The sequence below is a fragment of the Coenobita brevimanus genome, chromosome 64, assembly GCF_032717465.1.
Source record: "Coenobita brevimanus isolate Jiangsu-jjx chromosome 64, ASM3271746v2, whole genome shotgun sequence".
Classification (NCBI taxonomy): domain Eukaryota; kingdom Metazoa; phylum Arthropoda; class Malacostraca; order Decapoda; family Coenobitidae; genus Coenobita; species Coenobita brevimanus.
The window spans coordinates 4367093-4394132 of record NC_137017.1 but is presented as its reverse complement, the minus strand read 5'-3'; the positions used below and the strand labels follow the sequence as shown (position 1 = coordinate 4394132).

The following is a 27040-nucleotide window of genomic DNA, read 5'->3' as shown; positions in this document are numbered from 1 at the left end:
CGTCAATAAAGCGTTAATGTGTTGTATAAACCGCACATAAACCGGACACTCCGACACATGAATTGTTGGAAGAGAAGCGTACATGTGCTCCGGGGAAATGTGTACGTGCTTGGTATACGTGTGTACATAAGTGTCTGTTTCGGCTTCTGTGTGTGTGTGTGTGTGTGTGTGTGTGTGTGTGTGTTAATCCCATGTGCGTGGAGGAAAGCACACACCCACACACCTGAAATGTCACCTGAATGTCACTACTCCATTCTCTCAGGTCACCCCTTCCCCCTCCCCCCCTTTTAACCTCCTATTTCTTCAATATTTCTTGGGTCACATTTTCTGTTCCTCGTCCTCCTTCCCTTCACTTTCTTCCCACTCTCCCCACCCCTCTCCTCCCCTTCTTTATTTCTCCAATATCTCTCTTCCCCTCAATTTTCCCTCCTCCCCTCCCCTCACTCTCAACTGACCTCCCCTTTCTTCATTTTTTCCGTCGTACTATCTACCCCCCTCCTCCCCTCTCGCTCCCCCTCTCATCTTTTATTTCTTTAATTTTGCTTTGCTTTATTTTTTCCTTCCTTTTCAAACTCTCTTTCCCTCACACCTCCATCCCTCCTCTCCTCTCTCTTCCCTCCCCCCCTCTATTTCTGTTCTCTTCGTCTCTCTCACCTTCATTATTTCTCCAGTTTTTCTTTTTCTTTCTTTTCTGTTCCCCTTCTCTCCTCCTCCTCCCTTCCCCTCCCCTCCCTTCCTCCCCACGCTCTTATTTAATATCTTGGACTCTCTCTCTCTCTCTCTCTCTCTCTCTCTCTCTCTCTCTCTCATTTAGTCCAATCTTCATTCTTTAAACATTTTTGGCAATATACTTCTCCTCTTCTATACTCCTCTCAACCCCCTCCGCCCACCCTCAATCCCCTCCCTTCCTCCCCTTCTCCCCATACTTCCCCTCCCTCCATCTTTCTCTCCAGCCCTACTTGTCTCCATTTTTACTCTCTCCTACCAAAGACTCCTATCCTCCCGTCCCTCCCACACTCTCCTAAACCCGCTCCTTCATCTCCCTACTCCCACATACTCCTCTCTCCCTCTCGTACCCCCTACTCTCCCCTCCCTCTCCCCACTACTACTCCTTACTCCCACTATCCCTCCCATTCTCCCCACCACACATTCCTACCCCCCCCTACCTCCCACACACACATGCCATTCGCCTCCCCTCCCCTCCCCACCTCCCCTTCCCTCCCTCAAAGTACTTACAGTCACTTACACCCCATCTCAACACCCACTTACACACTCCCAAGGCTAACCCAATGTGCAGTACAGTCGCGTTCAATAGTTCGTTTACACCCTCTTGACCCTATAAAAATAATAAGCGAGATTATTTTGTCTCTTCTTTTGCCTAGTAACCAAGGAGACTCTTAGTGACCAATTTCCCTCAGGTGAAAGCATACACCGACAATATGTTGCCTCTAGACGATTTTACTCAGCATTCTTCATTTCCTCCATCCTACCTCCAGACGACTTTATTCAGCGTTCATTTCCTTCATCCTACATGCAGAAGATTTTACTCCACATTCATTTCCTTCATCCTACATACAGACGATTTTATTCAGCATTCTTCATTTCCTTCATCCTACACACAGACGATTTTACTCAGCATTCTTCATTTCCTTCATCCAACAAACAGACGAGTTTATTCAGCATTCACTTCCTTCACCCTACATACAGACGATTTTATTCAGCATTCTTCATTTCCTTCATCCAACATACAGACGATTTCACTCAACATTCACTTCCTTCATCCTACATACAGACGATTTTCCTCAGCATTATATTTACCTTATTCCTATTTTTCCACATTATCTTCTTCGGTACGCTTTAATTCACTCCCACTTCCTCCAGACGATTTTATTCAGTCAGGAGACGCTTTCCGAACCAGGGATGTACGGGTGGAGGTTTTGAAGTGGTTCGAATCTCGCTTCATTAGTTTGAAACCCCCAAAAGTGTAAAGGGATTATTGACCGCGACTGTACTTAACCGTGTGTGTGTGTGTGTGTGTGTGTGAGAGAGAGAGAGAGAGAGAGGTGAAATAACAGCAGTGGTGGTGAAAATGGGGTTCTAACTCTTATTTGTGGCCCCTCAGGAGAAAAGAGCCCTAACCACGTATTCCCAGCGTGACGAAAGCAGTGAGTAAAAGAGACAGGATGTGTGTGTGTGTGTGTGTGTGTGTGTGTGTGTGTGTGTGTGTGTGTGTGTGTGTGTGTGTGTGTGTGTGTGTGTGTGTGTGTGTGTGCAGTCTCGTAGCTCACACGACATATGAGAAATGAATAAACAAATTAAATAAATAAATAAACCCATTACTCTAAAGCATCCAGCCTATGATGATGATGATGATGATGATGATGATGAGATGGACCCCTACAACGATGACAACGTAACAGCAGGGGTGGGCAAAAAAAACTGTTGCATATGGAAATGTGGACACTCATGGTAATACGGATAGCAGTGGTGGTGGTGATAATGGTGGTGGTGGTAGTGGTGGTGATGATAATGGTGGTGATAATGGTAGTGGTGGTGGCGACTGCAATGGTAGTGATAATGCTGGTGGTGGTGATAAATGGTAGTGATGGTGACAATGGTCGTGGTGGTTAGAACAGCAGTGATGGTGATAATGGTGACAGTGGTCGTGGTGATGCCAGTGTTTGGTAGGTAAAGGTGATAATGGTGATAACTGTGATGTTGGTAACGATGGTAGTGGTGGTGATAAAATTAGTGGTGGTGATGGTATAGTGATAATGGTCGTGGCTGTGGTAAAGGCTGTGGTGGTGATAATGGTGGTGGTGGTGGTGATAATGGTGGTGGTGGTGATAATGTGGTGGTGAGTGTCCGTATAAGGCAGTGGGTGAGCGAGGTCCCTAAAGCAGGCTCTAGGCACACAACACAAGGCCAGTACACCACGCGCTCAAGCAGGCAGGCAGGCAGGGACGCAGGCAAGCAGGCAGGGAGAGAAACTAGTAGGTAGGAAGAGAAACAGAAAAACAAGCAGGTAGGAAATGAAACAAAAAAACAAGCAGGTAGGAAGAGAACGAGAGAGAAACAAGCAGGGGAGTAAGCAGGGAGACAGAGAAACAGGGAACCAAGTTAAGAATGAGATAAAGATAAGTAGGAAGGCAGGAAAGTAGGCAGAATCAGGTAGTCAAGCAGAAAGGAAAGACATGGAAAAGCAGACAGGCAAAGAGAAAGGTAAGCAGGAAGGCAGAGAAACAGGAAGGAGGGAAAGCAGTGAAACATGTAGATGGGAAAGCAGTGAAACATGTAGATGGGAAAGCAGAGAAACAGGGAGGCATGCAAGCAGGGGCAAGCAGACATAGAAGCAGGGGAGAAGGACGAAGAGCAACAAACAAGCAGGCAGGCAGGCAGAACAATAAGCAGGCAGGCAGGCACAAAAAACAACAAGCAGGCAGGCAAAATAAGCAGGAAAGCACAGCGGCAGGTAGGTAGGTAAGCAGGCACGTAAGGAAGTGAACGGGAGGGCAGAATACGTGCTGGCCTTGTCTCTCTGCGCCTGCATTCCTGCCTGTCTGCCTGCTGCTTGTTGTCTGGATTCCTGTCTGCCTCTCGCTCTGCTTGCACTACTCTCTGCCTGCCTGTCTATCTTCCCATCTACCTCCTGCCTCTGCCTGAAATCCTGTCTCCCTACCTATTTGTCTGCAATGATGTCTGTCTGTCTTCATGTTTGTTTTAGTCTGCTTGTGCGTCTGTCTGAATCCACATCGTCTTGCCTGCTTGCCTGCTTGTTTCTTGCCTTCCCGTCTGCCTGCTAGCCCGTCTGCTTCTCTCCCTGCTTTTTTACTACATTCATATTTTCCTCTCTGCTTACTTATTTACAAGTGTCTACCTACTGAGTGTATACATTCTCGCCTTCTACCTATCCCCTTGCATGCCTATCTGCCCGTCTCTCTCTCTCTCTGCTCGCCTTTCTGCCTACCTGCTTACCTGTCTGCATTCCTGCCGACCTCCCTTTCTCTCTGCACTCCCATCTTCTTGCCTACCTACTCCCCCCTCTGCCTACATTTCTCTCTGCCTGACTAGCACCCCGTCTCTCTGCCTGTCCGTGTGTCTGCCTGCATGCATTTGTGTTCCTGCCGGCCTCTGCATTCGCGCCTGCCAGCCTGCCTGCATACCTGGCCGCCTGCCTGCCTTCTTAATTGCCTTTACTTTTTGCCGTGTTGCTGCCACCCCTCTCCACCTCTACCCTCGCCATCCCTCCCCTCTATCCTCGCCACCCCTCTCCTCCCCTCACCCCTACTCTCGGCCCCCCCTTCCCTCCCCTCACCCCTACTCCACGCCCCTCCCCTCCCCTCCCCTCACCCCTTCCCCCCTTCAACACCGCCACCGCACCAGTTTCTGCGACTTTTTAATGTTTGCTCGTTCGTTCGTATGTCCGTCAGGCTGGTTGCTCCGGTACTTGTTCTACTGCCCCCCCCCCCCAGGACCGACCCCTTCCCCTCACCTCCCCAACTCCTACTCCTGCTCACCCCTAGTACTTGCCCCCTCCCCTCCCCTCCCGCCACTATCCTACCTTCATATCCTCAACGCCTACACCTACCCTACCCTCATTTCCCTGCTCCATCCCCTACCCTATCATCACCTTCCCACTCCCTCACCCTCCCTCATCCCCACCCTCACCACAACTCCCTCCTCAACCCCTTCCCTCTTCTCCACACCTCCCATTCTACACCTTTACACTCCATCCCACATCCTTCTCCCCCCGTTTCAACCTCATCACATCCCTGCTCTCACACCCACTCATCTCCCCCTGTCTACACCACACTCTCACACCCTTACCCACACCCCCACATGCACCTCCTCCCCTCACCTCCACCACATTCCAACACCCCTGACACAATACACACCTTATCTCTTCACGCACATCACACCTCTACCCACATCTCACCGACTTCCCCTTCCGTCCTCCCATACCCACACTCACCTCCCTTTTCCCACTCTACATACCCCCATACCCACACCCCTAACGCACTCCCACACACCCCTACTACCGCCTCTCAACCTCCTCTCACGCATCCCCCTCTCCCTCCTCCCCATGGTACTTTCAGACACTTTACCATAATTACCTACACTTCTTTACACTTTACTGACATGCATACTTACACGCTAGACTGCCTTATATACCTACAGTTACCAGTGGCCTACTTACGCCCACCTACCGACATACCTACAGATATTTACAGTTACTTGCCTACCTAACTACCTACCTACACAGTGACAGATACGTAATCATTTGGACCTAACTACTTACCTACCTACCAACCTACCTATTACCTACCTACCGTCACACACTGTTCATCTACACGTCTTTAAACACCACCACAAACTACGTTATCACCCAGATTCACCTACCATACCTACTTACACATACCAATCTACCGATTTATTTCGTCGGCCACCATCTGCCTAATCTACTTACACGTACCTACCTACTTACCTCGTCACCTACCCACTACCTACTTCACCAACTACCTAATGTACTTACACCTACCTACCTCGTCACCTACCCACTGTCTAACGCACTTCAACTACCTAATCTACTTACACCTACCAACCTACTTACCGCGCCAGCCACCACCTACTTACATCCCACATCTACTGACGACATGAGACCACCTACACGGTCATAAACTAAGGCATAAGGCAAGCAGGCAGGCACGCGAGCAGGCAGCCAAGGCGACCTCTTACACCAGTCTCCCCCTCTCACCCCAACACCGGGAATATACACCCCTGCCCCTCCCCCTCCACCCCTCGCTCTCACCCTTCAACCCCTCTCTCTCTCACTCACTCACTTCTTCACTCTTTTTCACGCCTTGGACTTTTTCGTATTCTTTTCTCCTTTCACGGTCACCTTCGTTACGTCTCTCTTTCTCTCTCTCTCTCTCTCCACCCTAACCTCATATCTCGAACCTGCATTCCACCTCTTACACCCACCCTTAATCTCCCGCCCTCTCCCCTTCCCTCCTTCTCCCCAATCTCTCCTCCCCACCTCTCCAACTTTAATCCATTTCCCTTCACTGTCTCCCTTCTTCCATAAAACAACCCATAACTATCCCTCCCTCCCTCCCTCCCTTCGTATCTACTTCCTAATCCCCTTCCTTCACCCCCAATCCCCTCCATTCGATACTCTTCACTCTTTCCCCTTCCCCACTGCATACCTCATCCCCTATCCTTCCACCCCCAAATCCTTCTCCTATTCCTTCCCCAGTCTTCCTCATCCTTTATCCTTCCACCCCTACTTCTCCACTCCCTAGCCCCTTTCCTCCCTTCTCCCCACATCCCATACCTAACTTCCTCCCCACTCCCTTACAACTTACCTGTACCTAATTACTAACCGACCGAACTACAGTTCTTATGCTAGCCGACTTACAGGCCTACCTACCTACTCATCCTTCTGCCTACCTACCTACCTACCTACTCTTCCTATTTCTAGCGATTCACTCACCACAAGCACCTTTAATACCTACCCTACTTACATACATACCTACCCACCTACCTACCTACATGTATCCGTGCCAACCCAACCACCTACCTACCTACCCACACGCATACCTACCTACCTACTTCTATTACTGCCACATGCCTACCAAAGCACCCATTCCAATTCCCTCCCACACACACTTAAACACACACACACACACACACACACACACACACACACACACACACAGCACCCCTCCCTCTCCCTACTCTGTTTAATTTCTGCCCAAGTATACCGCTCTCTCACTTCACACACTGTCACAAACACGCTCAAATTACGCCACACACACACACACACACACACGCACAATTTCGCCTTCATAATATATACAGAATGGAATCACTTACAACTCTCCCCTCACCTGTACTCGGGGAAGCAAAATTTCGGAACGTTCCTTATCATCATTATCGTCCTCTCTCACTCTCTCTCTCTCTCTCTCTCTCTCTCTCATTCTCCGTACTAACAGACGATTTTACTCAGCTCAGGCCAGCCCTCTTAAAATGATGGAGTTAATGAAGGCTACATGAAACCCCTCCATTTTTCTTAAGTCTCACCTCAGCTTCATAAAACCCTCTGGAAGGAGTGAGAAAGAAAACCGTAAGGATGAATTTTGAGAGAGAGAGAGAGAGAGAGAGAGAGAGAGAGAGAGAGAGAGAGAGAGAGAATCTAATCCATCACCATACCCCACAAAATCCCATATAATAATTGAGGAAGTGAGAGAGGAAGCGGAGGGCTGGAAGAGGAAGAAAGAGGAGGGGAGGAGGAAGGGAAGAGGAAGGAAGTGATGGGTGGAGGACAAAGGAAACAAGGAAATGATGGGCGGGTCCACGAGAGGGTGAAGAGGAAGAAGGAAGATACAATGAAAGGGCGGAATGAAAAGAGGTGAGAAAGGAAGGGAGAGAGATAGACAGGAGGGAAGAGGGGGAGAAGAGGGAGGGGAAAGGGGGAGAAGAGGGAGGGGAAAGGGGGAGAAGAGGGAGGGGATATGGGGAGAAGAGGGAGGGGATATGGGGAGAAGGTAGCAGGAAAGAGGGAAAAGAGGGAGGGGGAAAGATGAGAGACATAGAGGGAAAGAGAAACTGGAGGGAAGAAATGAGATGGGATGGGTATGGGAAGGATGAGAGAGTTGAAAGGAAGGGGGGCATGGGGAGGGGAACTGAGGGAAGGGAGAGGGGAAATGAGGGAAGGGAGAGGGGAAATGAGGGAAGGGAGAGGGGAAATGAGGGAAGGGAGAGGGTTAGAGGAAAAGTGAAGAAGGGAAGAGAGAGGGGGGAAAAGAATTAAAGAGGAGAGAGGACAAAGAGAGAGGAAGGGGATGGAGGAGGAGGGTCAACGAAAGGAAAAGAGGAGGATGGAACGAGAGAGAGAGAGAGAGAGAGAGAGAGAGAGAGAGAGAAGTGGGACAGATGACAGAAAAGTGTGAGAGAAAGAAAGGAGAAAGTGAGACACGGTGGGAGAGATGGAGGGGAGAGAGAAAAGTGAGACAGTGGAGAGGGAGATAAGAAATGGTGGTGAGAGAGAGCGAGACGGGGGGGGGGTAATATGAGATCGTCTGAACATGAGAGAGAGAGAGAGAGAGAGAGAGAGAGACTCCACGATGGAGCATAACAATAAGAGAGAGGAAGAAGAAACGAATAAAAGGAGGAGGATGACGAACATGTGGGGGAGGAGAAGGAGAGTCAGAACGAGACTGGGAGGGAGAGACAGACAGGACAGACAGCCGGCTCTCTAACCCAAGCGTGACGGCGCGTGGTGGGCTCCATTACACCCCCCTCTCCTTTCTCTCCCCCCCTCCCCCCTCCTCCTGTCTCTCTCTCTCTCTCTCTCTCCCCCCTCCCTGTCATTATTGCCGCTACACGCTCTACTTTCCCTCTCACCTGCTCTCACTCACTCTCTCTCTCTCTCTCATCTCATCTGCCTCGTCACTCTCTCTAATTCGCATCTGCCTCGTCCCTCACTCACTCACTTTCTCTCTCATTTTCATTTGCCTCGTCATTCACTCATCTGCTTCGTCACTCACTCACTCTCATCTCACCTGCTTCGTCACTCACTCACTCTCATCTCATCTGCTTCGTCACTCACTCACTCACTCACTCTCATCTCATCTGCTTCGTCACTCACTCACTCACTCTCATCTCATCTGCTTCGTCACTCACTCACTCTCTCTCCCTCTCATTTGTCTTTTCACTCACTGGATTACCTGCTTTCCTCCTCCGTCTCATTAACTTTAACATGTTCTCTTACTCACTCTTCCACTCACTTTTCGCTCATTCTCTCTCTCTCTCTCTCTCTCTCTCTCACCTGCCTTGTCGCTCACTCATTTTCTCACTCTGGCCTCTCTCTCACTCGCTTTCACTCTCACTTTCACCTGTTCCCTCCCCAACTCTTCTTTCAACCTGCATTATCATTAACTCATCTTCACTCACTCACTCAGTTTCACTTTCATCTACCCCCTGAATTTCCTTTATATGTCTCTCTCTCTCTCTCTCTCTCTCTCTCTCTCTCTCTCTCTCTCTCTCTCTCTCTCTCACGTGCTGTGGTTATTCAAGCGTCTCTCTTAATAGTTGTAGGTGTTATTCTACATCAAGTTAGTAGTGGTGAATGAGATGGTGGTAGCTGTGGTGGCTGGGATGGTGGTAGCTGTGATGGTTGGGATGGTGGTAGTTGTGGTGGCTGGGATGGTGGTAGCTGTGGTGGTTGGGATGGTGGTAGCTGTGGTGGTTGGGATGGTGGTAATTGTGGTGGTTGAGGATGGTGGTAGCTGTGGTGGTTGGGATGGTGGTAATTGTGGTGGTTGAGGATCGTGGTAGTTGTGGAGGTTGGGATGGTGGTAATTGTGGTGGTTGGGATGGTGGTAGTTGTGGTGGTTGGCATGGTGGTAGCTGTGGTGGTTGGCATGGTGGTAGCTGTGGTGGCTGGCATGGTGGTAATTGTGGTGGTTGAGGATGGTGGTAGTTGTGGAGGTTGGGATGGTGGTAATTGTGGTGGTTGGGATGGTGGTAATTGTGGTGGTTGGGATGGTGGTAGTTGTGGTGGTTGGGATGGTGGTAATTGTGGTGGTTGAGGATGGTGGTAGCTGTGGTGGTTGGGATGGTGGTAATTGTGGTGGTTGGGATGGTTGTAGTTGTGGAGGTTGGGATGGTGGTAGTTGTGGAGGTTGGGATGGTGGTAGTTGTGGTGGTTGGGATGGTGGTAATTGTGGTGGTTGGGATGGTGGTAATTGTGGTGGTTGGGATGGTGGTAGCATTCCTTTCAGAGGCTTGCAATACTTCATTCTCCACTGATGCTTCTCTCTAATACCACACGTCATGCAGGCGAGTTATGGAAAGACCCTAGGTGCACAGTACAATAGACGCAGTGAAACAGTACATGAACAATTGACCCTTGTGCAGTACATGTGCTCCTATATGGTGCTCTCAGCCTGGAAATGGTGATCGATATGATGGAAGAAATGTCAATACTACTTCTACTACTACTACACTAATAATAATAATAATAATAATAATAATACTGGGGATGGTGGTGAAGGCAGAGGGAATAATAATGGTGGTAGTGGAGGTGAAAATGACTTTGGGGTGGTGGAGGAGGAAATGACTGGCAAAGATGGAGACCGATATTTATTGAGGATGGCAGTGATAGTGGTGATGGTGGTGAATTACATTTATTAAAAATGGTGAGAATGGTAGTGTGTGTGGTAATGGTGGTGATAGTAATAGTAGAGGTAGCATTAGTGGTGGTAGTAAACAAAATGACCGTAGTAATGGCTGTGGTATGGTAGTGACAGTAGCAGATGTACAAAAAGAAAAATGTGGTAGGAGTAGTAAAAGGTGTAATTAATAAATGGATGATAAATATTAAAGAAGAGAGGACACAGAGAAAAAGTGTGGCGCTGTGTGGAATTGTAATGAGGAAGGCTAAGTGGAACTGCATGAGAGGGACAAACATGAGTGGAACTGCATGATAAATAAGACGTGGAAAAATGAATGAGACAAAAATAGGGAGAGAAATCGCATGAGAAACACACACATAGGTGGAAGAGAACGCTACAAACATTAGAGGAACTGCATTACTGGCTAAAACAGTGTCCAATGCACGAGGTATACAGAGGTGAATTGCATGGGATATATATAAACTTTATAAGGACCTACTTGTAAACATGAAAAAGATGGGTGTATAACATGACATATATAGATACCGACTGGGAAAGTATACGACAAATATACCTGGAAATGAATGTCGCGAACAAGAGTGGAACTGTAGGATAAATGAGGTAAGGTACAGCATGTGAGATAACAGGTGTAAACTGCATGAGGGATAACAAATGTGGAACCGCATGATAAGTGTACCACGTGTGGAACTGCTGCATGAGATACACCAAGAGTGGAACTGTATGAATTAAATCAAGTGTAGAAATGGATGATATACAGGTGTGGAGCTGCATCACAGATATAACATATGTGGAAATGAATGATATATACCTGGTGTGGAACTGCACAGGGTAATGCATAATATAACAACATAATAAATAAATTAAAAAGTGTGGAAATGCCTGAGCTAAACCCAACCAAACAGCAATGAGGAAAGACAGACATGGAACTGCAGGTGTGAGACATAGATTTGTGTAACTGTTTGATAAATAATAGTATCATAATATACTAAACAATAAAGTGCGTAACTGCACAGGCTAAACCCGTGTACCTGCATCTTAATACAACAGGATGAAAGACAACAGCCCAACCCACCCGGCAGGCAGCTCAGTGCGAGTTGCCATGGCGGGACAGGTTAGGCTGGGTAGGGTCTGCGTGTGTACTGACCTTGATGGAGTCGTAGCAGGCGGTGACGCGGCCGTTCTGCACCTCCACATTGGGCGGTGGGTGGGCGAACTTGCACTCGGTGTCGGGCCGCGTGCACTTGTTGCGCTGGAACTCCCGACACACTTCCAACTGCAGCCAGCGAGAGTCCTTCACGTTGAGGAAGTTGTTGACGTTGACCACAGGCATACTGGGCATCCCCGCGCCCACCATGGCGCCGTAGGGGGTATTGGCGGAGGGATCCAGCGGGCCGGTGTAAGAGACTCCCCGCGGAGCCTCACACTCGCCTTCAAGAAAGCTTTGCTAGAGTGGCGCGCCAGGCGAGATGGGGCGGCGGGCGGCGGCGGGCTCAGTACCGTTGGCGGCGGGCGGAGTTGGAGAGTGTTTTAGTGGGGGTTTGAAGGAAAGGTGGAGTTGATGGAGGGGAAGGAGAGCTAAGTCCACATTACCCGGCTGCTTGCTGCGACGCACACACACACACACACAAGCGGGCAGCACAAAGCCTCCGTATGGTAGCACAAAATGTAAAGAGAAAAGCAGGTCAACCACAAAAGTATAAATAGTCTCTCTCTTTTTGTATGTTTAATCTAGTATTAAAACTCTTTTGCTTGTTGCTGGCTTTTTGTTCCAGGACGGTTGTTATTATTAATTATATTACTATTTTTTAAGTGATTTGTTGTTGGTTTTTTGCTCTGTTTTTAGGGTATAGAGATAGATATTTTTGCTTTTTATATTTTACAGAAGCGAGCGTGTGGATGTTGGCGGGTGGTGGATCAAGAAGCAAGCTGGTGGATGCGGCTGGCTGGAGTGGAGTGAGGTGGATGGTGGTTCTCTCTCCCCCGGGGTCTGTAAGAGAGAGCACCTCGTCACATTCTGATCCAGGGGGGCGGGAGGGGGGGACTGTGCTAGGCTACTTGCGGGGATTGGGGGGAGGTGGAGGGGGGTGCTATGAGGAGAGGGATGCGGGTTGCTATGGAAGGATGAGGTGCTATGGAAAAAAAAAGAGAGAGATGGAGGGGTGCTATGGTAAAAAATGGATGTGAGAGGAGGTGCCATGGAGGGAGAAAGGAAGTGCTATGGAGAAAAATGGGGCATAGGAGGAAGTGCTACTGAGGAAGGGAGGAGGAAGTGGTGCTACAATGGGTGGGGTGCTATAAAGGAAAGACGAGAGGAAGGGGTTACTAGGCGACGGCAGGGATGGGGGGAGTCTAGGGTGTGGATGCATGGGGAGGGAAGGGGGAAGGGATTTGCTATGAAGGACGGGAGTAGGGAAGGGGGAACGAGTGCTATGGAGGGGTGAGACTGCTATGAGGAGAGGGAAAAAGTGAGTGCTACAACGGTGAGGAGGAGGAGGAGGAGGAGGAGGAGAGGAAGGGGAGAGTCTGAAAACTAGGGGAAGGGAAGACATAGTAGGAGAGAGGGGGCAGGCTGTGAAGAAGGAAAGGAGGGGTTCTTCAAAGGACAAAAGAGAGAGGTAAGAGATGGGGAGGGGGGAGGGAAGGCGTTAGGGAGGAAGAGGTGTGTGGGAAGGGAAGAGAAGGGATGGGAGGAGAGGGGGAAAAGAGGTAGAGGGGGCGAGGTGACGGAGTGCCAGCAGGAGGGGAAGGAGAAACATGGGATGAGGGAGAGAGGAATGTTGGGGAGTAAGAAAATGAGGAGGGGAAAAAACAAAAAAAGAGGAAGAGAGTACAGGAGGGTGGTAATGAACATGAGGGAAGGAACCGATGGAGGAGAAGGGGATGCTGAAGGAGAAAAATGGGGGGGGGAGTAAAAAGCGAGAGGATGAGGCAGAGAGTAGGGGGTGAAGGAGGGGGGAAATAAAAGGAAGGGGGGGAAAGGGGTGCTGAGGAAAGAATGGGATGCTGGAGGGGGGATGAAAGGTGGGGGAAGAGAGGGGAGGGGGACGGGGGGGGGAGGACACACTTGCTACTACAATACCATACCATACATACAACAGCAGGGGGGGGGGTTGAGGCTACAGCTACTACATACAATACCACCACTACAACAACAGTGATGCTTCGCCGGGCCAGGCAGGGTGGGCGGGCGGGCGGGCGGGCGGGGCAGGCAATGTAGTAGACGGGCTGGGTGGGTGGACGCCAGAAAATGTGGGTTGGGAAGTGGGTGGAGCTGAATATCGTGGGCGGAGAAAGGAAGAGACGTATGGCTGTGGGTGGGATGGGTGGGCGTGAGGGGACAGTAAACGGGTGGGGAAGAGAATGAAGTGGGTGAAGAGAGACGAGACAGCAGTGTGGGGAGGGAAGTGTTGGTGTGTGGGTGGGTGGTGGCAGTATGGGGTGGGAAGTGAGCGTGTATGGGTGGTGGCAGTGTGGGCGTGGGTGGTGGTACAGTGGGCGTGAGGAGCGTTAAGTGGGCGGTGAGCGGCAGGCACGGTGACCCAAGACAGGCCCAGCACAACACCACAGACATCAGTAAGGAGAAGTAGAAGAGAAGAAACAAGTAGAAGTGAGGAGGGAGAGACTAAAGAAGGGGAAGGAAGGAGTCAGAGAGAGGAGGGAGGGGGACGAGAAAGCGAAGAGAGAGGAGAGGCTGAAGAGACGATAAGCGGGAGAAGAAAAAGACAGAGACACGAAGGGCGAAGAGAAGAAAATTACTCAACACAAGACACAGAGAAGAAGCACCAGATGAAGAGTATCGCACGAAAAATAAAGAAAATGAACAAATAAAGAAGACAACGCCTGAACCTGATAACGGGGTAAAGGTCAACATGCATTATCATTTATTTATAACCCGATTTAACAATGTACAACTACCCGACCTACCCGATCATACCTACCTGACTACTCGATCCAGGAAGACCCGACCTGTCCCGACGCAATTTTACCGAACACCCCAATACAACAGGAGTACCCGACTTAACCCCACTACACTCTCAACCCCAACCCACACATGACTCAACCACCCAACCACAATAAATCCAGCTTCCCTACCCTACTCTACTCAACTACCAATCTTATTCAACCATAACCCAACCACACAATCAATCTAACTAACCACACAACCCATCTACCCAACCACACAACCATCTACCCAACCACACAACCCGTTCTGACTGTACCCACCCCTGCAGCACTCCGTAAGCATCGTTTTAAATATCGACACGAGTTTGCACTGAGAGAGAGAGAGAGAGAGAGAGAGAGAGAGAGAGAGAGAGGACGTACGGTGGTGCACTAAACAGCATAAATCGCTACAGAAAAAGTGTTACGCAATCTCAGACGCCACTTAATCTAACGCACGATTAAAATCACCTTACAGGTAACACTACACTTGGTGAGTTTATATAATTATCCATTTTTAACTAAAATATTTCTGATATGGGGGTAATTTCACGTCAAAACAGTATATATTTTTTGTCCTCCATGTCACCAATTTTTTTTAAATGTGGATCCAAATTCTATAGGAATAAATTAGTTTTTTTTTTTTTAATTTGAAGGGTATTGTGTGTGTGTGTGTGTGTGTGTGTGTGTGTGTGTGTGTGTGTGTGTGTGTGTGTGAGAGAGAGAGAGAGAGAGAAATACTCGGTCCTATCCTTCTTCCAATCCCCCAACAAAAGCACAATCACTCCATCCCCAAATCAATCATCCCAATCCCACGACCGTCTCCTCAGCGTCACAGCGGGGGGAGGGGGGGGGATCAGTACCGTCCCCTATGCAAATGGAAGTCAGACGGGGTAATGATAGATCAATATTATCGTTCTATCTTCCGTCGGGAGAGAGAGAGAGAGAGAGAGAGAGAGAGAGAGAGAGAGAGAGAGAATTATACAGGAATTTCCCGAGAGACAAACAGTGGTGTCTCTCAACCTTATTGATTTACCCCTTCAATATGATGACCTTTTTTTTTATCTCTATCTCCAAATATTTATAGCTAGTGAGAGAGAGACTTTTGGAACTAGAAAGATTAGGGACTGGCGCTCTACCGGTGCCCAGTCTCTCTCTCTCTTACTGCTAATAATCAACCTCTTCTACCCCCACTCTCTCTCTCTCTCCCTGTTACTTATCATATCTCCAATCTCCTCTACCCCCACCCTCTCTCTCTCTCTCTCTCAACACCCACCCTCTGTACACAGGCTTTCACCACCACATTAACGCGGGCTATTTCCCCTGACCTTCACATTTTTACATCCCTCCCTCTAATTTTTACCATATTTCCTCCCTCTCCCTCTCTCTCTCTCGCCCTCTCTCTCTCCCCCCCCCTCTCTCTCTCTCTCTCTCTCACACACACACACAAGTATCGTTCCTTTTCGTATATAAGCCAAGGTGATTTCTTCTCGTGAATCTATTGTTATCATTTTTTTTTTCACACCAATTTCTTCAATCTGATTTCGTTTCTTTACATCTCGTTCTCGCCACCACCAGACGGTTTTCTTCAGCTGAGGAAAAGCGTCTCAAAAAAAGAAAAAAATCGTTTGGGGACAGCAAGACAAATGAATAAATACATAAAAAAAAGAAATAAATAACTATCGTAAATGAATAATCGAGCTGAAACGGATTTTTTTTTCCAATATTCTCCATATTATCAAATTAAAAAATACTTGGATGTCTGTTTCCCTTATAACATTTTTTTGACAATCTTTTCTCTTTCAAAATCCCACCTCTATTATTATTGTTATTATTACTATTATTATTATTAGCTAACATATATCATTCTTAATTTTCTTACAGACAAATAATTTCTTCACCCCTCTCTCTCTCATCACCCGAATATTCTGCTTCCCGCTCCTCTCTTCTCTCCCCTCCCTTTCTCTTCCCTCCTCTTCCTCATCGGATGGTTTACTGTTTACCTCTAAGTGATGGATAGGTTGGAGGGGATGAAAGAGAGAGAGAGAGAGAGAGAGAGAGAGAGAGAGAGAGAGATTGAATTGATAAAAGGAATACTGACACCTACATCAAACCCCTCCAGTTCGTACGTTTCCTACAACTGAGTAAAATCGTCTGAATATAGGAAAAAAAAAAATTAAAACAAGGCGTTAAAGTAATGGAGGGGTTATTAGAAGTAATGTAAAGTTGGTAGCTAATGGAGGCAATGTGTGTGTGTGTGTGTGTGTGTGTGTGTGTGTGTGTGTGTGTGTGTGTGTGTGTGTGTGTGTGTGTGTGTGTGTGTGTGTGTGTGTGTGTGTGTGAGAGAGAGAGAGAGAGAGAGAATGATAAGGCAGAGTGAGAGCGTCATTGATAACCCCACACCGTTATCACCCAGCTTATCACCACTAGCACCACACACACACACACACACACACACACACACACACACACACCGCAGCGGCACAGAGATGATGGAAGGGAGAGAACACAATAGATGTGGAAGTGGAAGTGGAGGAGGAGAGGAGAGGAGAGGAGAGGAGAGGAGAGGAGAGGAGAGGAGGGGAGGGGAAGGGGGGGGAGGGAAAGGGGTGAAGGAAAGGAGAGTAAACAACAGAAGAGAAAATGGGGAGGGAGAGGAGACGAAACGAGAGAGAGAGAGAGAGAGAGAGAGAGGGGGGGGAAGACGAGAGTAGCGGGGATTATCACGGTGCCTGGCAAGACCGGGAGGGGGAGTCTGGGTGAAGGGGGATGGGGGAGATAACAGCCAAGGGGATTACCGACGGGGGTGGGGGGGGAGGGGGGAGGATGTTGGGGGGGATAGGGAGGGATTCAAGCATCACCATTTCACTGATTAGCACAGTTATCAGTCACAGTAAAAGCCAATTCGTCACAATCTCTCTCTTTTACCCGACGCTGCATCCTGTGAGAGGGGCCCTGCCGACAGAACGACCTCCCACCAGGCCCTAACTTTTCTGCCCCTACTCATCAACGACCCTTCACTCCTTCCTCCTATTCTCTACCCTCCTGTTCAAGTATTACAAGTAATATTATAGAAAGACGAGTGATTTAGGTTAATGACTAAAGGTACAGGTTAGTGGAGGGAAGTTAGGATTGAAGGATTACAAAGAGTACAGGATATAATGTAACTACAGTGGGATTACAGGGTTTAGGGGGTGAGGGGTTTGGGAGAGCACAGGGATTACTGAAAGGGGTAGGGGGATTACTTAAAGGGGTAGAGGGATTACTGAAAGAAGAGGATTGGGGGAGTTTCAGGGTTAGGAGGGGGGGTAGAGGTTTGAGGGGGAGGCGGGGATAAAATGGGGGGATTACAGAGGTTACAGTGACTGATGGAAGAGAAAGTGAGGGATTACAAAGGGGTGGTGGGGATTACAGAGAGTACAGAGATTTTATAGAACAACACGGGGATTACAAAATTACGGGGTGAAAGCACAAAGGGTGATGAATATTACATAGGGTACATGGGTTTTTGAAAGTACAGGGGAAGTGGGGAGGAGAGGTGATTACAGAGGGTGAGGGGGATTACAAAGGGTACAGGGATTAATGAAAGAGGCAATTACAGGGGCGCAGGACTCAATCACAGTATGTAACATTGGACAGCATCCCGAAAAAACAAATGACATTAATTAGCTGGGGAGGGGAGGGGAGGGGAGGGGGAGAGAGAGAAAGAGGGGAAGGATGGGGGAGGTAGTGGAGCGGGATTTGGGAGTTAGTGGGGAGGAAGGAATGTATAAGGGGAATGTGCAACAGGATTATGGAGGGGAAGGAGAAGTGGGAAGGGAAGAAGAGAAGGGAAGGGAAGGGGGAAGGAAGAGGAAGAAGGGAAGGGAAGGGGATAGGGATGGGGATGGAAAGAAGGGAAGGGGGGTAGAAAGAGACTGTGGGGTGGAAAGAGGGGGAGGAGAGTGAATATGATGAGGAAAAGGTGTGTGTGGGTATAGAAGAAAGGGCGGAGAGGTGGAAGGGGGAGTGGAGGGGAGTGGGAAGTAGGGAGTTTAGGGGAGTGGGAAGTAGGGAGTTTAGGGGAGTGGGAAGAGGGGAGTTTAGGGGAGTGGGAAGAGGGGAGTTTAGGGGAGTGGGAAGTAGGGAGTTTAGGGGAGTGGGAAGAGGGGAGTTTAGGGGAGTGGGAAGAGGGGAGTTTAGGGGAGTGGAAGAGTGTCGAGTGTTCGATGAGAGAGTTCACATGAGAGAAAGAGAGATGAGGGGAGGAAAGACGCAGGAAAAAAGATAACGTCAAAATCAGATATGATATGCAACCGATATTTAAAAAAAAAAAAAAAAAAAAAAAAAAAAAAAAAAAATAATAGAAAAACCTTCACACACACACACACACACACACACACACACACACACTACATCATCATCATCATCGCCCAACTCTCACTATAATTCATCAGGTGAAAAAAAAAAAAAACTCCAAAATCAAGAAGCAGGAAAAACAAAGAGCACACACACTACAAAATCAATGGTGAAAAAACAGAGGAAATAAAACAAAATAAAAAATATTGAGGAAATAAGGAGGCCAGAAGGATGTTCATATCTGAGGGTATGGTGTTCAATCCCTTATAAAGAACCCAATCCCAACGAGCCTGACTTTGCACGGTGGACCCAACTCTCTCTCTCTCTCTCTCTCTCTCTCTCTCTCTCTCTCGTTCTTGGTGCCCCGAAAGGAGGATGGATGAAAACGAAAGCAACTGGGAGCAAGGATGGGATAGGAGATTGTGGTGAAGAAAAAAGGAATGGCTGAGGACAGATGGTGGGTGGGTGTGTGTGTGTGTGTGTGTGTGTGTGTGTGTGTGTGTGTGTGTGTGTGTGTGTGTGTGTACCCTCCACTATATCACAGCAGGATGAACGAGGTGCCGTCAGTGCCTTACCCCCCTCCCCTCCCCTCCCACACAGCACCAGCCCCTGCCAAGTGGTTCTCCTTCCTTCCCACACACCCGTCACATCGTCCCTCACGCTCGTGGAAGGGAAGATGGGATGGAAGAAAGAGGGAGGAAGGGAAGGGGAGATGAATGGAAGAAAGGGGGAATGGGTGGGAGAGGGGGGAGGAAGGGAAGGGGGAATGAGTGGAAGAGATGGGAAGGATGGAGTGGAAGGGGTGGAGAGAATGGATAGAAGAGAACGGCAGGAGAGGGTGGAATGGGAGATGGAAGGGGGGATTGGTGGAGAAATGGTATGGGTGGTTGGGACAGGGGTGGTAGAGAGGATAAGAGAGAGAAGTAGAGAGGAGAGATGAAACAGACTGGAAGGGGTGATGGGAGAGAATGGTAAAGGATGGAAAATTGATGTGGAAGAGAGAAGTGGGGATGGTGTGGACGCGAGGATGAGGTGTGGGGGAAAGGAGGAGGAGGAGGAATGTGGATGAGAGGTGGTGGATGAAGGGAAGGATGGGATAGGTGTCAGGAGAAAAAATATTTGTACACAAGAAATACGGAGAAGAGGGTGGAAGGGAGAAAGCACTGGGAAGGAGAGAGGGAGAGAACAGAGGGAGGGAGACGAAAGGGGGAATGAAGAGGAGGGAAGCGATAGGGAATGACCGAGAATGAATGGATGAAGAATAATGATGAGATGGCATGAAAAGGATGTATTAAGAAATGATGACAGAAATGGTAAGGCATGAAAAGAAGGAAGCTGAAGAAGAATAAGTGAATGGGATGGAAGAACAGATGAATGAATGTGAGAATGAAGATAAGGGAGAGGAAAGAGGAAATACGGATGGATGAAAAATAAGAATGATAGAATGAAATGAACGAAAAGTTAAGAAGCTGATATAGAAAAAAAAGGAATGGATGAAAAAAGGAAGATAAATAGCTGAGGAAAGATAAAGATAAGGAAGACTGGAATGGGGAAGGAAGGAAGGATGGAAAAGAAGGTAGAAGTATGGAGCAGACATAAGAAACTAGTCACGAAAAAGAGTACAGAAGAAGTGAGGATGGAAAGAAATTAATGGGAAGTACAAAGAGTAAATGAAATGGAGAGAGAGAGAGAGAGAGAATGAAAGCAGTGAGTGACAGAAGAGACGGAGAGAGAGAGAGAGAGATATGTTTGTTGTGGGAGCGAGTGTCAGGGTGTGGTGGTGTGGGAGTGTTTATCACCCTGCAGCTGCATATGTGCCTCTCTCTCTCTCTCTCTCTCAGATCCCACACCGTCAGTACATTCACTCTCCCTCCCTCTCTCTCTCTCTCTCTCTGGAGGGCCAGTAAAGAATTCGAGTGGCCAAAAACAAGACCTGAACACTACTCTCTCTCTCTCTCTCTCTCTCTCTATACGACTCAACATTCCTCCCTCCCACACCCTCCCTGCCTCTTTGTTCTCCCTTCCTCCTCGCTAATCTCCCTAACTTCCTTCATTCGGACGCAAAATATTACTGTCACACTGCAAGGCCAAAATCAAAGCACAACCGCATTTGGGGTGTTGTGTTCAGTTTTGGTATATATATATATATATATATATATATATATATATATATATGTATAAGAGAAACTGGAGGGTGTATTGGATGAAGTAACAGGGATGGACGACAAAAATAATTACCCTCCTGCCTATCAACAAGATGGATGTCTATAACAACAACAATAATAATAATAATAATAATAATACGGAAAAACTAAATCATACGGGGAACATTCACAAATCCACCTTTTACACAAATTAACAGGTACACTACGAGGTGATTAATCTGTATAAAATTATAACAAAATAATTCACAAGTCCTTCACAAGAAACCTGACACAATTACACACGAAAAAGTAACATTTAATTTTTACGTCGAGTTACAAGTATATGAATAAAAACTGTTCCCTGACGTGAAATAGGTTGACAAATAAATGAATAAATAAATAAATAAATAAATATCATGAAGTAGCCATCTCTAAAATTTCCCCTCCAAAAATGCTCTCCGGGAATAATAGGTGTATGACATTATTTTTTATTTCTATTTTTTTGGGTGTCGAGCTGAATATACATGGAAAATAGTGTACAGCTCGTATACTAGTGTGTGTGTGTGTGTGTGTGTGTGTGTGTGTGTGTGTGTGTGTGTGTGTGTGTGTGTGTGTGTGTGTGTGTGTGTGTGTGTGAGAGAGAGAGAGAGAGACAGAAGCAAGGGCAAGGACAGAGAGGCAGGAAGGTGTGCTCTGAAAAACAAGTTGCTAAGAAACAGGTGTAAAAAAAAATTCTTTCTGAAAATTAAATAGCCAAAGAATAGGAGAGAAAAATGCTTATGTTAAAAATAGTACTCTTCCTCCACACACGAATTATGTCACTGAAAAAATCGTGCATAGAGGAGGAAGTGTAAAGCATTCAATAATAGATGGATGTGTTGTTGTTCGCTGGCCTCTGCACTCACTCCCTCACCTCTCCCCTTCACACTCTTTAAGCCCTTCCCCTCTACTCTTCCTCCTCTTCCCCTCGTTGCTCCCCTTACACATGCACTCGCACACCCATACAAACACACACACACACACACACACACACACACACACATATTCTCTCGCTCTCTCCCTCTCTCCATCTTTTTCCTTTCCTCTCCTCTCTCACTCCACTCTCTCCTCTCTTCCCTTTCACCTCCACCCTTCTCTCCCTTCCCTCCCCTCCCTTCCCCCTTCGTTAATTACTTGACGTTAACCATCCCCCTCTGTTATTGTGTGTGTCGCAGACGTGGTATTGTGGGGCTGTGGCAGTGTGGCGGAGGGGTGTGGTGGTGTGGTGGAGGGTTGTGGTAGAGGGATGTGATAGTGTGATGGAAGGATGTGATGTGGTGGAGGCGTGTGATGGTGTGGTGGAGACGTGTGGCAGTGTGGTGGAAGAGTGTGGTTGTGTGGTGGTGGTGTGTGGTGATGTGGCGAGTGTGTGGTAGGGGGAGCAGTGTGGTAGTGAGGTATCGGGGGTATGGTAGTGAGTGTGGTGGGGTGCGGGATGGAGCGAGATGTATGGTGATGCATTGCGGTTGGGGCGTGGCTGAAGTGTGGCAGCGTGGCGGACTGTGGTAGGGAGGTGCTGTGATGTACTGAGGTGTACTGTACTGCGGTAGGAAACTGTGATGTACTGTGGTGTGTGATGGTGAGTGTGATTTTTCGTGGTGTAGTGTGGTGCTTTGTGGGGTGCAGTTTTTTTGTGGTATGGTGTGGTAGTGTGGTGTGGTGTGGTGTAGTGAGGAGTGCTGGTGTAAGGGAATAAAACCAACGCATAATACCAGTGCCAGTATGACTATTGTGTGGTGTGATGGAAAACTGACGGCGGTGTACTGTGGTGGTGAGGCGTGGTATTAAAGAGGTGCTGTTATGATGTGTGTGACAATGGTGGTATGAGCTGGTGTGGTGTTGAGCAGTACCCCTGTAGTGTGATGTCCCGGTGTTATGGTGGTACAGTGCGGTATGATGTGGTACTGTGATGGTATGATGTGGTTCCGCATATTATGATGGTATGGTATAGTGGTATGATATGGTATAGTGTGATGGTATGGTGTGGTACGGTACAATGGAATGACGTATGGTATGGTATAATGGTATAACGAAGTACTTGTATGGTGCGATGGTATGAAGTGGTGTGGTAGGTGTGGCGTAATGGTATTGTGACCATGAGGTGTGGTAGTGATGGTGTGGTGGTGTAGGAGTGGTATTTTTTGCTGGAGACGCTAACACCATCCTAATCTGCATACATGAGGGAGAGGGGAAAGAGGAGATTAATGAGAGAGAGAGAGAGAGAGAGAGAGAGAGAGAGAGCAAAGAGGATGTACAGAAAGGACTATTGACATACAAGGAAGTTACCTGCTATGTTAAAATTAATGAAGGTTAAAATTAATGAAGGTAAAGACCAAATAGACACAGGTGAGGGAAAGGTAATAAAGAGGAATGGAGGGAAGGAAAAATCAGGTACGGAATGGAAGGAGGGAAGGACTAAGTGGGAAGGGCAGGTGCGAGAGAGAGGTGTGGAATGGACAGAGGGTAAGTATAAGGGAAGGAGAGGCAGGTAGGGGAGAGTGAGAAGGGAAAAGGGAAGGGAAGAGGGAAGGGGGAAACCATGTAGGGCAGGGAAGGGGAAAGGGGGGCAAGGAAAGGGATGGAAAGACATGTGTGACAGAAGGAAGGGCAGGTAAGGGAGGAAAAGACAGGTGTGACGGAAGGAAGGGTAAGGGAGGAAAAGAAAGATGTGACGGAGGGAAGGGGAGGTAAGGGAGGAAAAGACAGGTGTGACGGAGGGAGGAAAGGGAGGGGAAAGAGGGGAAGAGGGTAACTTCCGGGCAGGTACCCCTGAAACACAGAGCCCCGGAAATTCCCACCTGGTGTTAGATGGCTGTCGGGCGCTAGTAAATAAAGTTCTCTCTCTCTCTCTTTCTCTCTCTCTCCTGCTGCTTGATGGTTGAGAGGCACTGCTAAATAAACAAACTCTCTTCCTTACTCTTCCATCCTTCTCTTTTCTTTAGTGTTCCCTCCTTTCCAGTCTCCTTTCTTTCCTTCATCTCCCCGTCTTTATCATCATTTTCCTTTCCTCTTTTCATCTTCTCTTCTCCCACTCCCCCCACCCCTTTCTCTCTGTCTCTCTCTCTCATCCTATCTCAGAGTTTATGGCTCAAGGAGAACTGGGCAATGCATTTTGTATCACGTGTGAGATTTTGAAAAGCTTGTATAATTCGAGAGAGAGGGAGAGAGAGAGAGAGAGAGAGAGAGAGAGAGAGAGAGAGAGAGAGAGAGAGAGAGAGAGAGAGAGAGAGAGAGAGAGAGAGAGAATTAAAGGGTACATGATGGAATTTCGGAGGGACGCAGGGAGAGGGAGATGATGAAAGGAAAACAAGAGAGGGAGAGGGAAGGGGGAGAGAATGAAACAGGGAGAGGAGAGGAGGGGAAAGAGAAGAGGGGAGAGGAGAGGGAAGATGGATGACAGGATGGAACGGGGAAGAAGGAGGGATGGCTATGAAGGGAGGAGAGGGAGAGAAGGATGAGTTAGTGAATGCAGGAGGAAGTGGGAGAGAGAGAGAGAGAGAGAGAGAGAGAGAGAGAGAGAGAAAGAGAATGGATATAGGAAGGATGGAGGGAGGGAGGCAGGGATGAAGGGATGACGAGAGAGAAAGAGAGAGAGAGAGAGAGAGATCAATTTCATTCTCCTCTTTCTTTACGCGTACTTCTCACATCCCCATTACAACCCCTTCAGCCCGAGTACGCCCATTTCCATTCTCATTTTAGCTAGACGATTTTCTTGGAGAAGGCGCTACAAGTGATCCTTCTTCCAGCTGAATAAAATCGTCCGGTAGAATACAAGAATTTACGTCCTCGTGGTGAAGTGGCAAACCCCTCGAATCCGGCGTTCTTTTCTTTACGGACGATTTTTTTATCCTTTTTCCTTGCTAATACCAGACGATTTTTGTACTTTTTTCCTAATACCAGACGATTCTTTACCTTTTTCCTAATACCAGACGATTTTTTACTTTTTTCCTAATACCAGACGATTTTTTACTTTTTTCCTAATACCAGATGATTTTTTACCTTTTTCCTTACTAATACCAGACGATTTTTTACCTTTTTCCTTACTAATACCAGACGATTTTTTACTTTTCCCTAATACCAGACGATTTTTTTACTTTTTTTTTTGCTTACACCAGACGATTCCTTGCTCTTGCTAACACGACGATTTTAATTTTTTTCTTGCTATCACCAGACGATTAATTTTTTTTCTTTGCATATACCAGACGATTTTTAAATGTTTTCTTGTTATCGGACGATTTTTCCCCTCTTTTGCTACCAGACGATTTTTTTACTCAGGGACTCGCAGTGAAGGGGTTAAATAAAGTTGTATAAAACCCCTTCAGCTCGAAAAAAATCTATTAAGATAAAAAAATCGGAAAATGGGAAGTTAAAAAAAAAGTATGTAAAAAAAAACTAACACTATGCCGTCAATTATTTTTTTTCCCTATATCTATCTTTTTCCAATTTCTATTCTCTATCTATTATTCTATTTTTATTAGTAAGCTCCCTATTTCCCCCTTTCCTGATCCATATCTTCCCTATTACCATACTACTTTATCCTCCCCATTTCCTACTCCTTTATCACACCCCATTTCCTCATCCTATTTAATGTTCCTTATTACTTTAGTCCTGATTATTCCCTCAACCCAATTTCCAACAATTACACTCCCTGTTTTCCTACTTCTGGTCGTTCCATACACCGTTTTTCCCCATTTGATTCATTCATTCCCTATTTCTGATCATTCCATCCCCATTACCTCATAAATTCTCTCTCTTTCCTTCCCTATTCTCTCCCCCGGCTGTTCCCATCATTTCCCATTTCCCTATTTCTGGTCATATCCCCATTATTTCCCCCATTTCTGAAAACCTGCACTCTCCATCACCACCCATTCCCCTATTACAGCTCATTCCACTTCATCCCACATTCCCACCCATTTCCATACTGCTTATAAACTTCAACCTCCCTATTTCCTCCCCATTTCTGATCACATCCCTCCCCCCCTATTATTCTCCCCGTCGGCTGTTCCTATTCATTTCCTGCTTCCGCCCCTTAGCATCCTCTTCACACTTGCCATCATTTCCTCTCCCCTCATCGCATTTCCACCTCTCCTTCATTTCTTCTCCTCCCTCTTACAAATACACACACACACATACTCACACTTTCTACTTCTCTTTCATTCCATCTCCTCAGACAGACAGACATTTCCTCTTCTACCTCCTCACACATTTCCACTTTCTCCAACTTCACACCCACGACCTTCCACTCGTTTCATCTCCTCTCACCACACTTCCTCTTCTCCCTCCTCATCCTCACAAACATTTCCACTTTCCCCATCACATTTCTACTTCCTTGTCATTCCCTCTTCTCTCTCCTCACCCTTACATCCCTACTTAGCTTTCATTGCCTCCTTCCTGTTTACTCGTTTCCTATTCCCTCTGTTCCTCTTTTTTCTCCCAATTTCCTTTCACCTCCTCATTCTCTCTCTCTCTCTTATTGCTCACATTCTACTCTTCTCTTTCTTTCCCCTCCTATTTTCAACCTCATTTCTCAATCCCACACAGTTCCACACATTTCCCTACTTCTCTCACCTCCTCTGCCTCTCCCTCATTCCCTCACTTCCCCAAACTCACTCTCACCTCCCTCTACATTCTCTTCCTCATCTTCTCTCATTTTCCCGTCCTCATCCTCATCTTCTCACCCTTTCTCACAACCTACATTTCTAAATCCCCTCCCCTCCCCTCCTCACCCTGTGAATAATCCCCTTCATTTCCACACTCATCTCACCTCTTGATCCTTTTTCTCATCTCCCCTTATCTCCCCATTCCTTGCCTCAAACCCTCTCACCTCCCCACCCACAAAATAATCCCAATCATTTTCCCCCTTCGTCTCACCTCCCCACCCACAAAATAATCCCCCTTCATTTCCCCCCTTCGTCTCACCTCCCCACCCACAAAATAATCTTCCTTCATTTCCCCCTTCCTCTCACCTCCCCCTCCGCCGCCACAGTGAGATGACGCTGGCACGAACATTACTCTTATTTAATAATGCACAACACGCCTGAGGACCTACCTGCCCTTAGTACCTGTGTGTGTGTGTGTGTGTGTGTGTGTGTGTGTGTGTGTGTGTATCAGTATGGCTGACGAGCCGAGGTAATATTGTGCAGACTGAATTGCCTTAGAGTGCGTATTAAAATTAGCAGCTGTGTGTGTGTGTGTGTGTGTGTGTGTGTGTGTGTGTGTGTGTGTGAAAGGGTGGATGGCTGTGTATCAGCATGACTGGCGAGCAGAGGTAACATTGCGTGCAAACTGAATTGCGTTAGAGTGCGTGTTAAAATTAGCAGCTGTGTGTGTGTGTGTGTGTGTGTGTGTGTGTGTGTGTGTGTGTGTGTGTGTGTGTGTGTG

The 27040-nt window shown here is 47.5% G+C and overlaps 1 protein-coding gene across 4 annotated transcripts in view; it reads right to left on the bottom strand.

The window, feature by feature from the left end:
• The window catches only part of LOC145404644 (muscleblind-like protein 1), a 453843-nt gene that overhangs the window by 352004 nt on the left and 74799 nt on the right, over nucleotides 1-27040 (bottom strand). For 3 of the 4 annotated variants that reach the window (XM_080276169.1, XM_080276166.1, XM_080276167.1), the window contains exon 2: nucleotides 11344-12186. In XM_080276169.1, coding sequence (XP_080132295.1) covers nucleotides 11344-11553 — 210 coding nt within the window. In that variant the 5' untranslated portion in view covers nucleotides 11554-12186. The remainder of the gene's footprint in view (nucleotides 1-11343; nucleotides 12187-27040) is intronic. The other variant, XM_080276168.1, reaches the window with a different exon arrangement.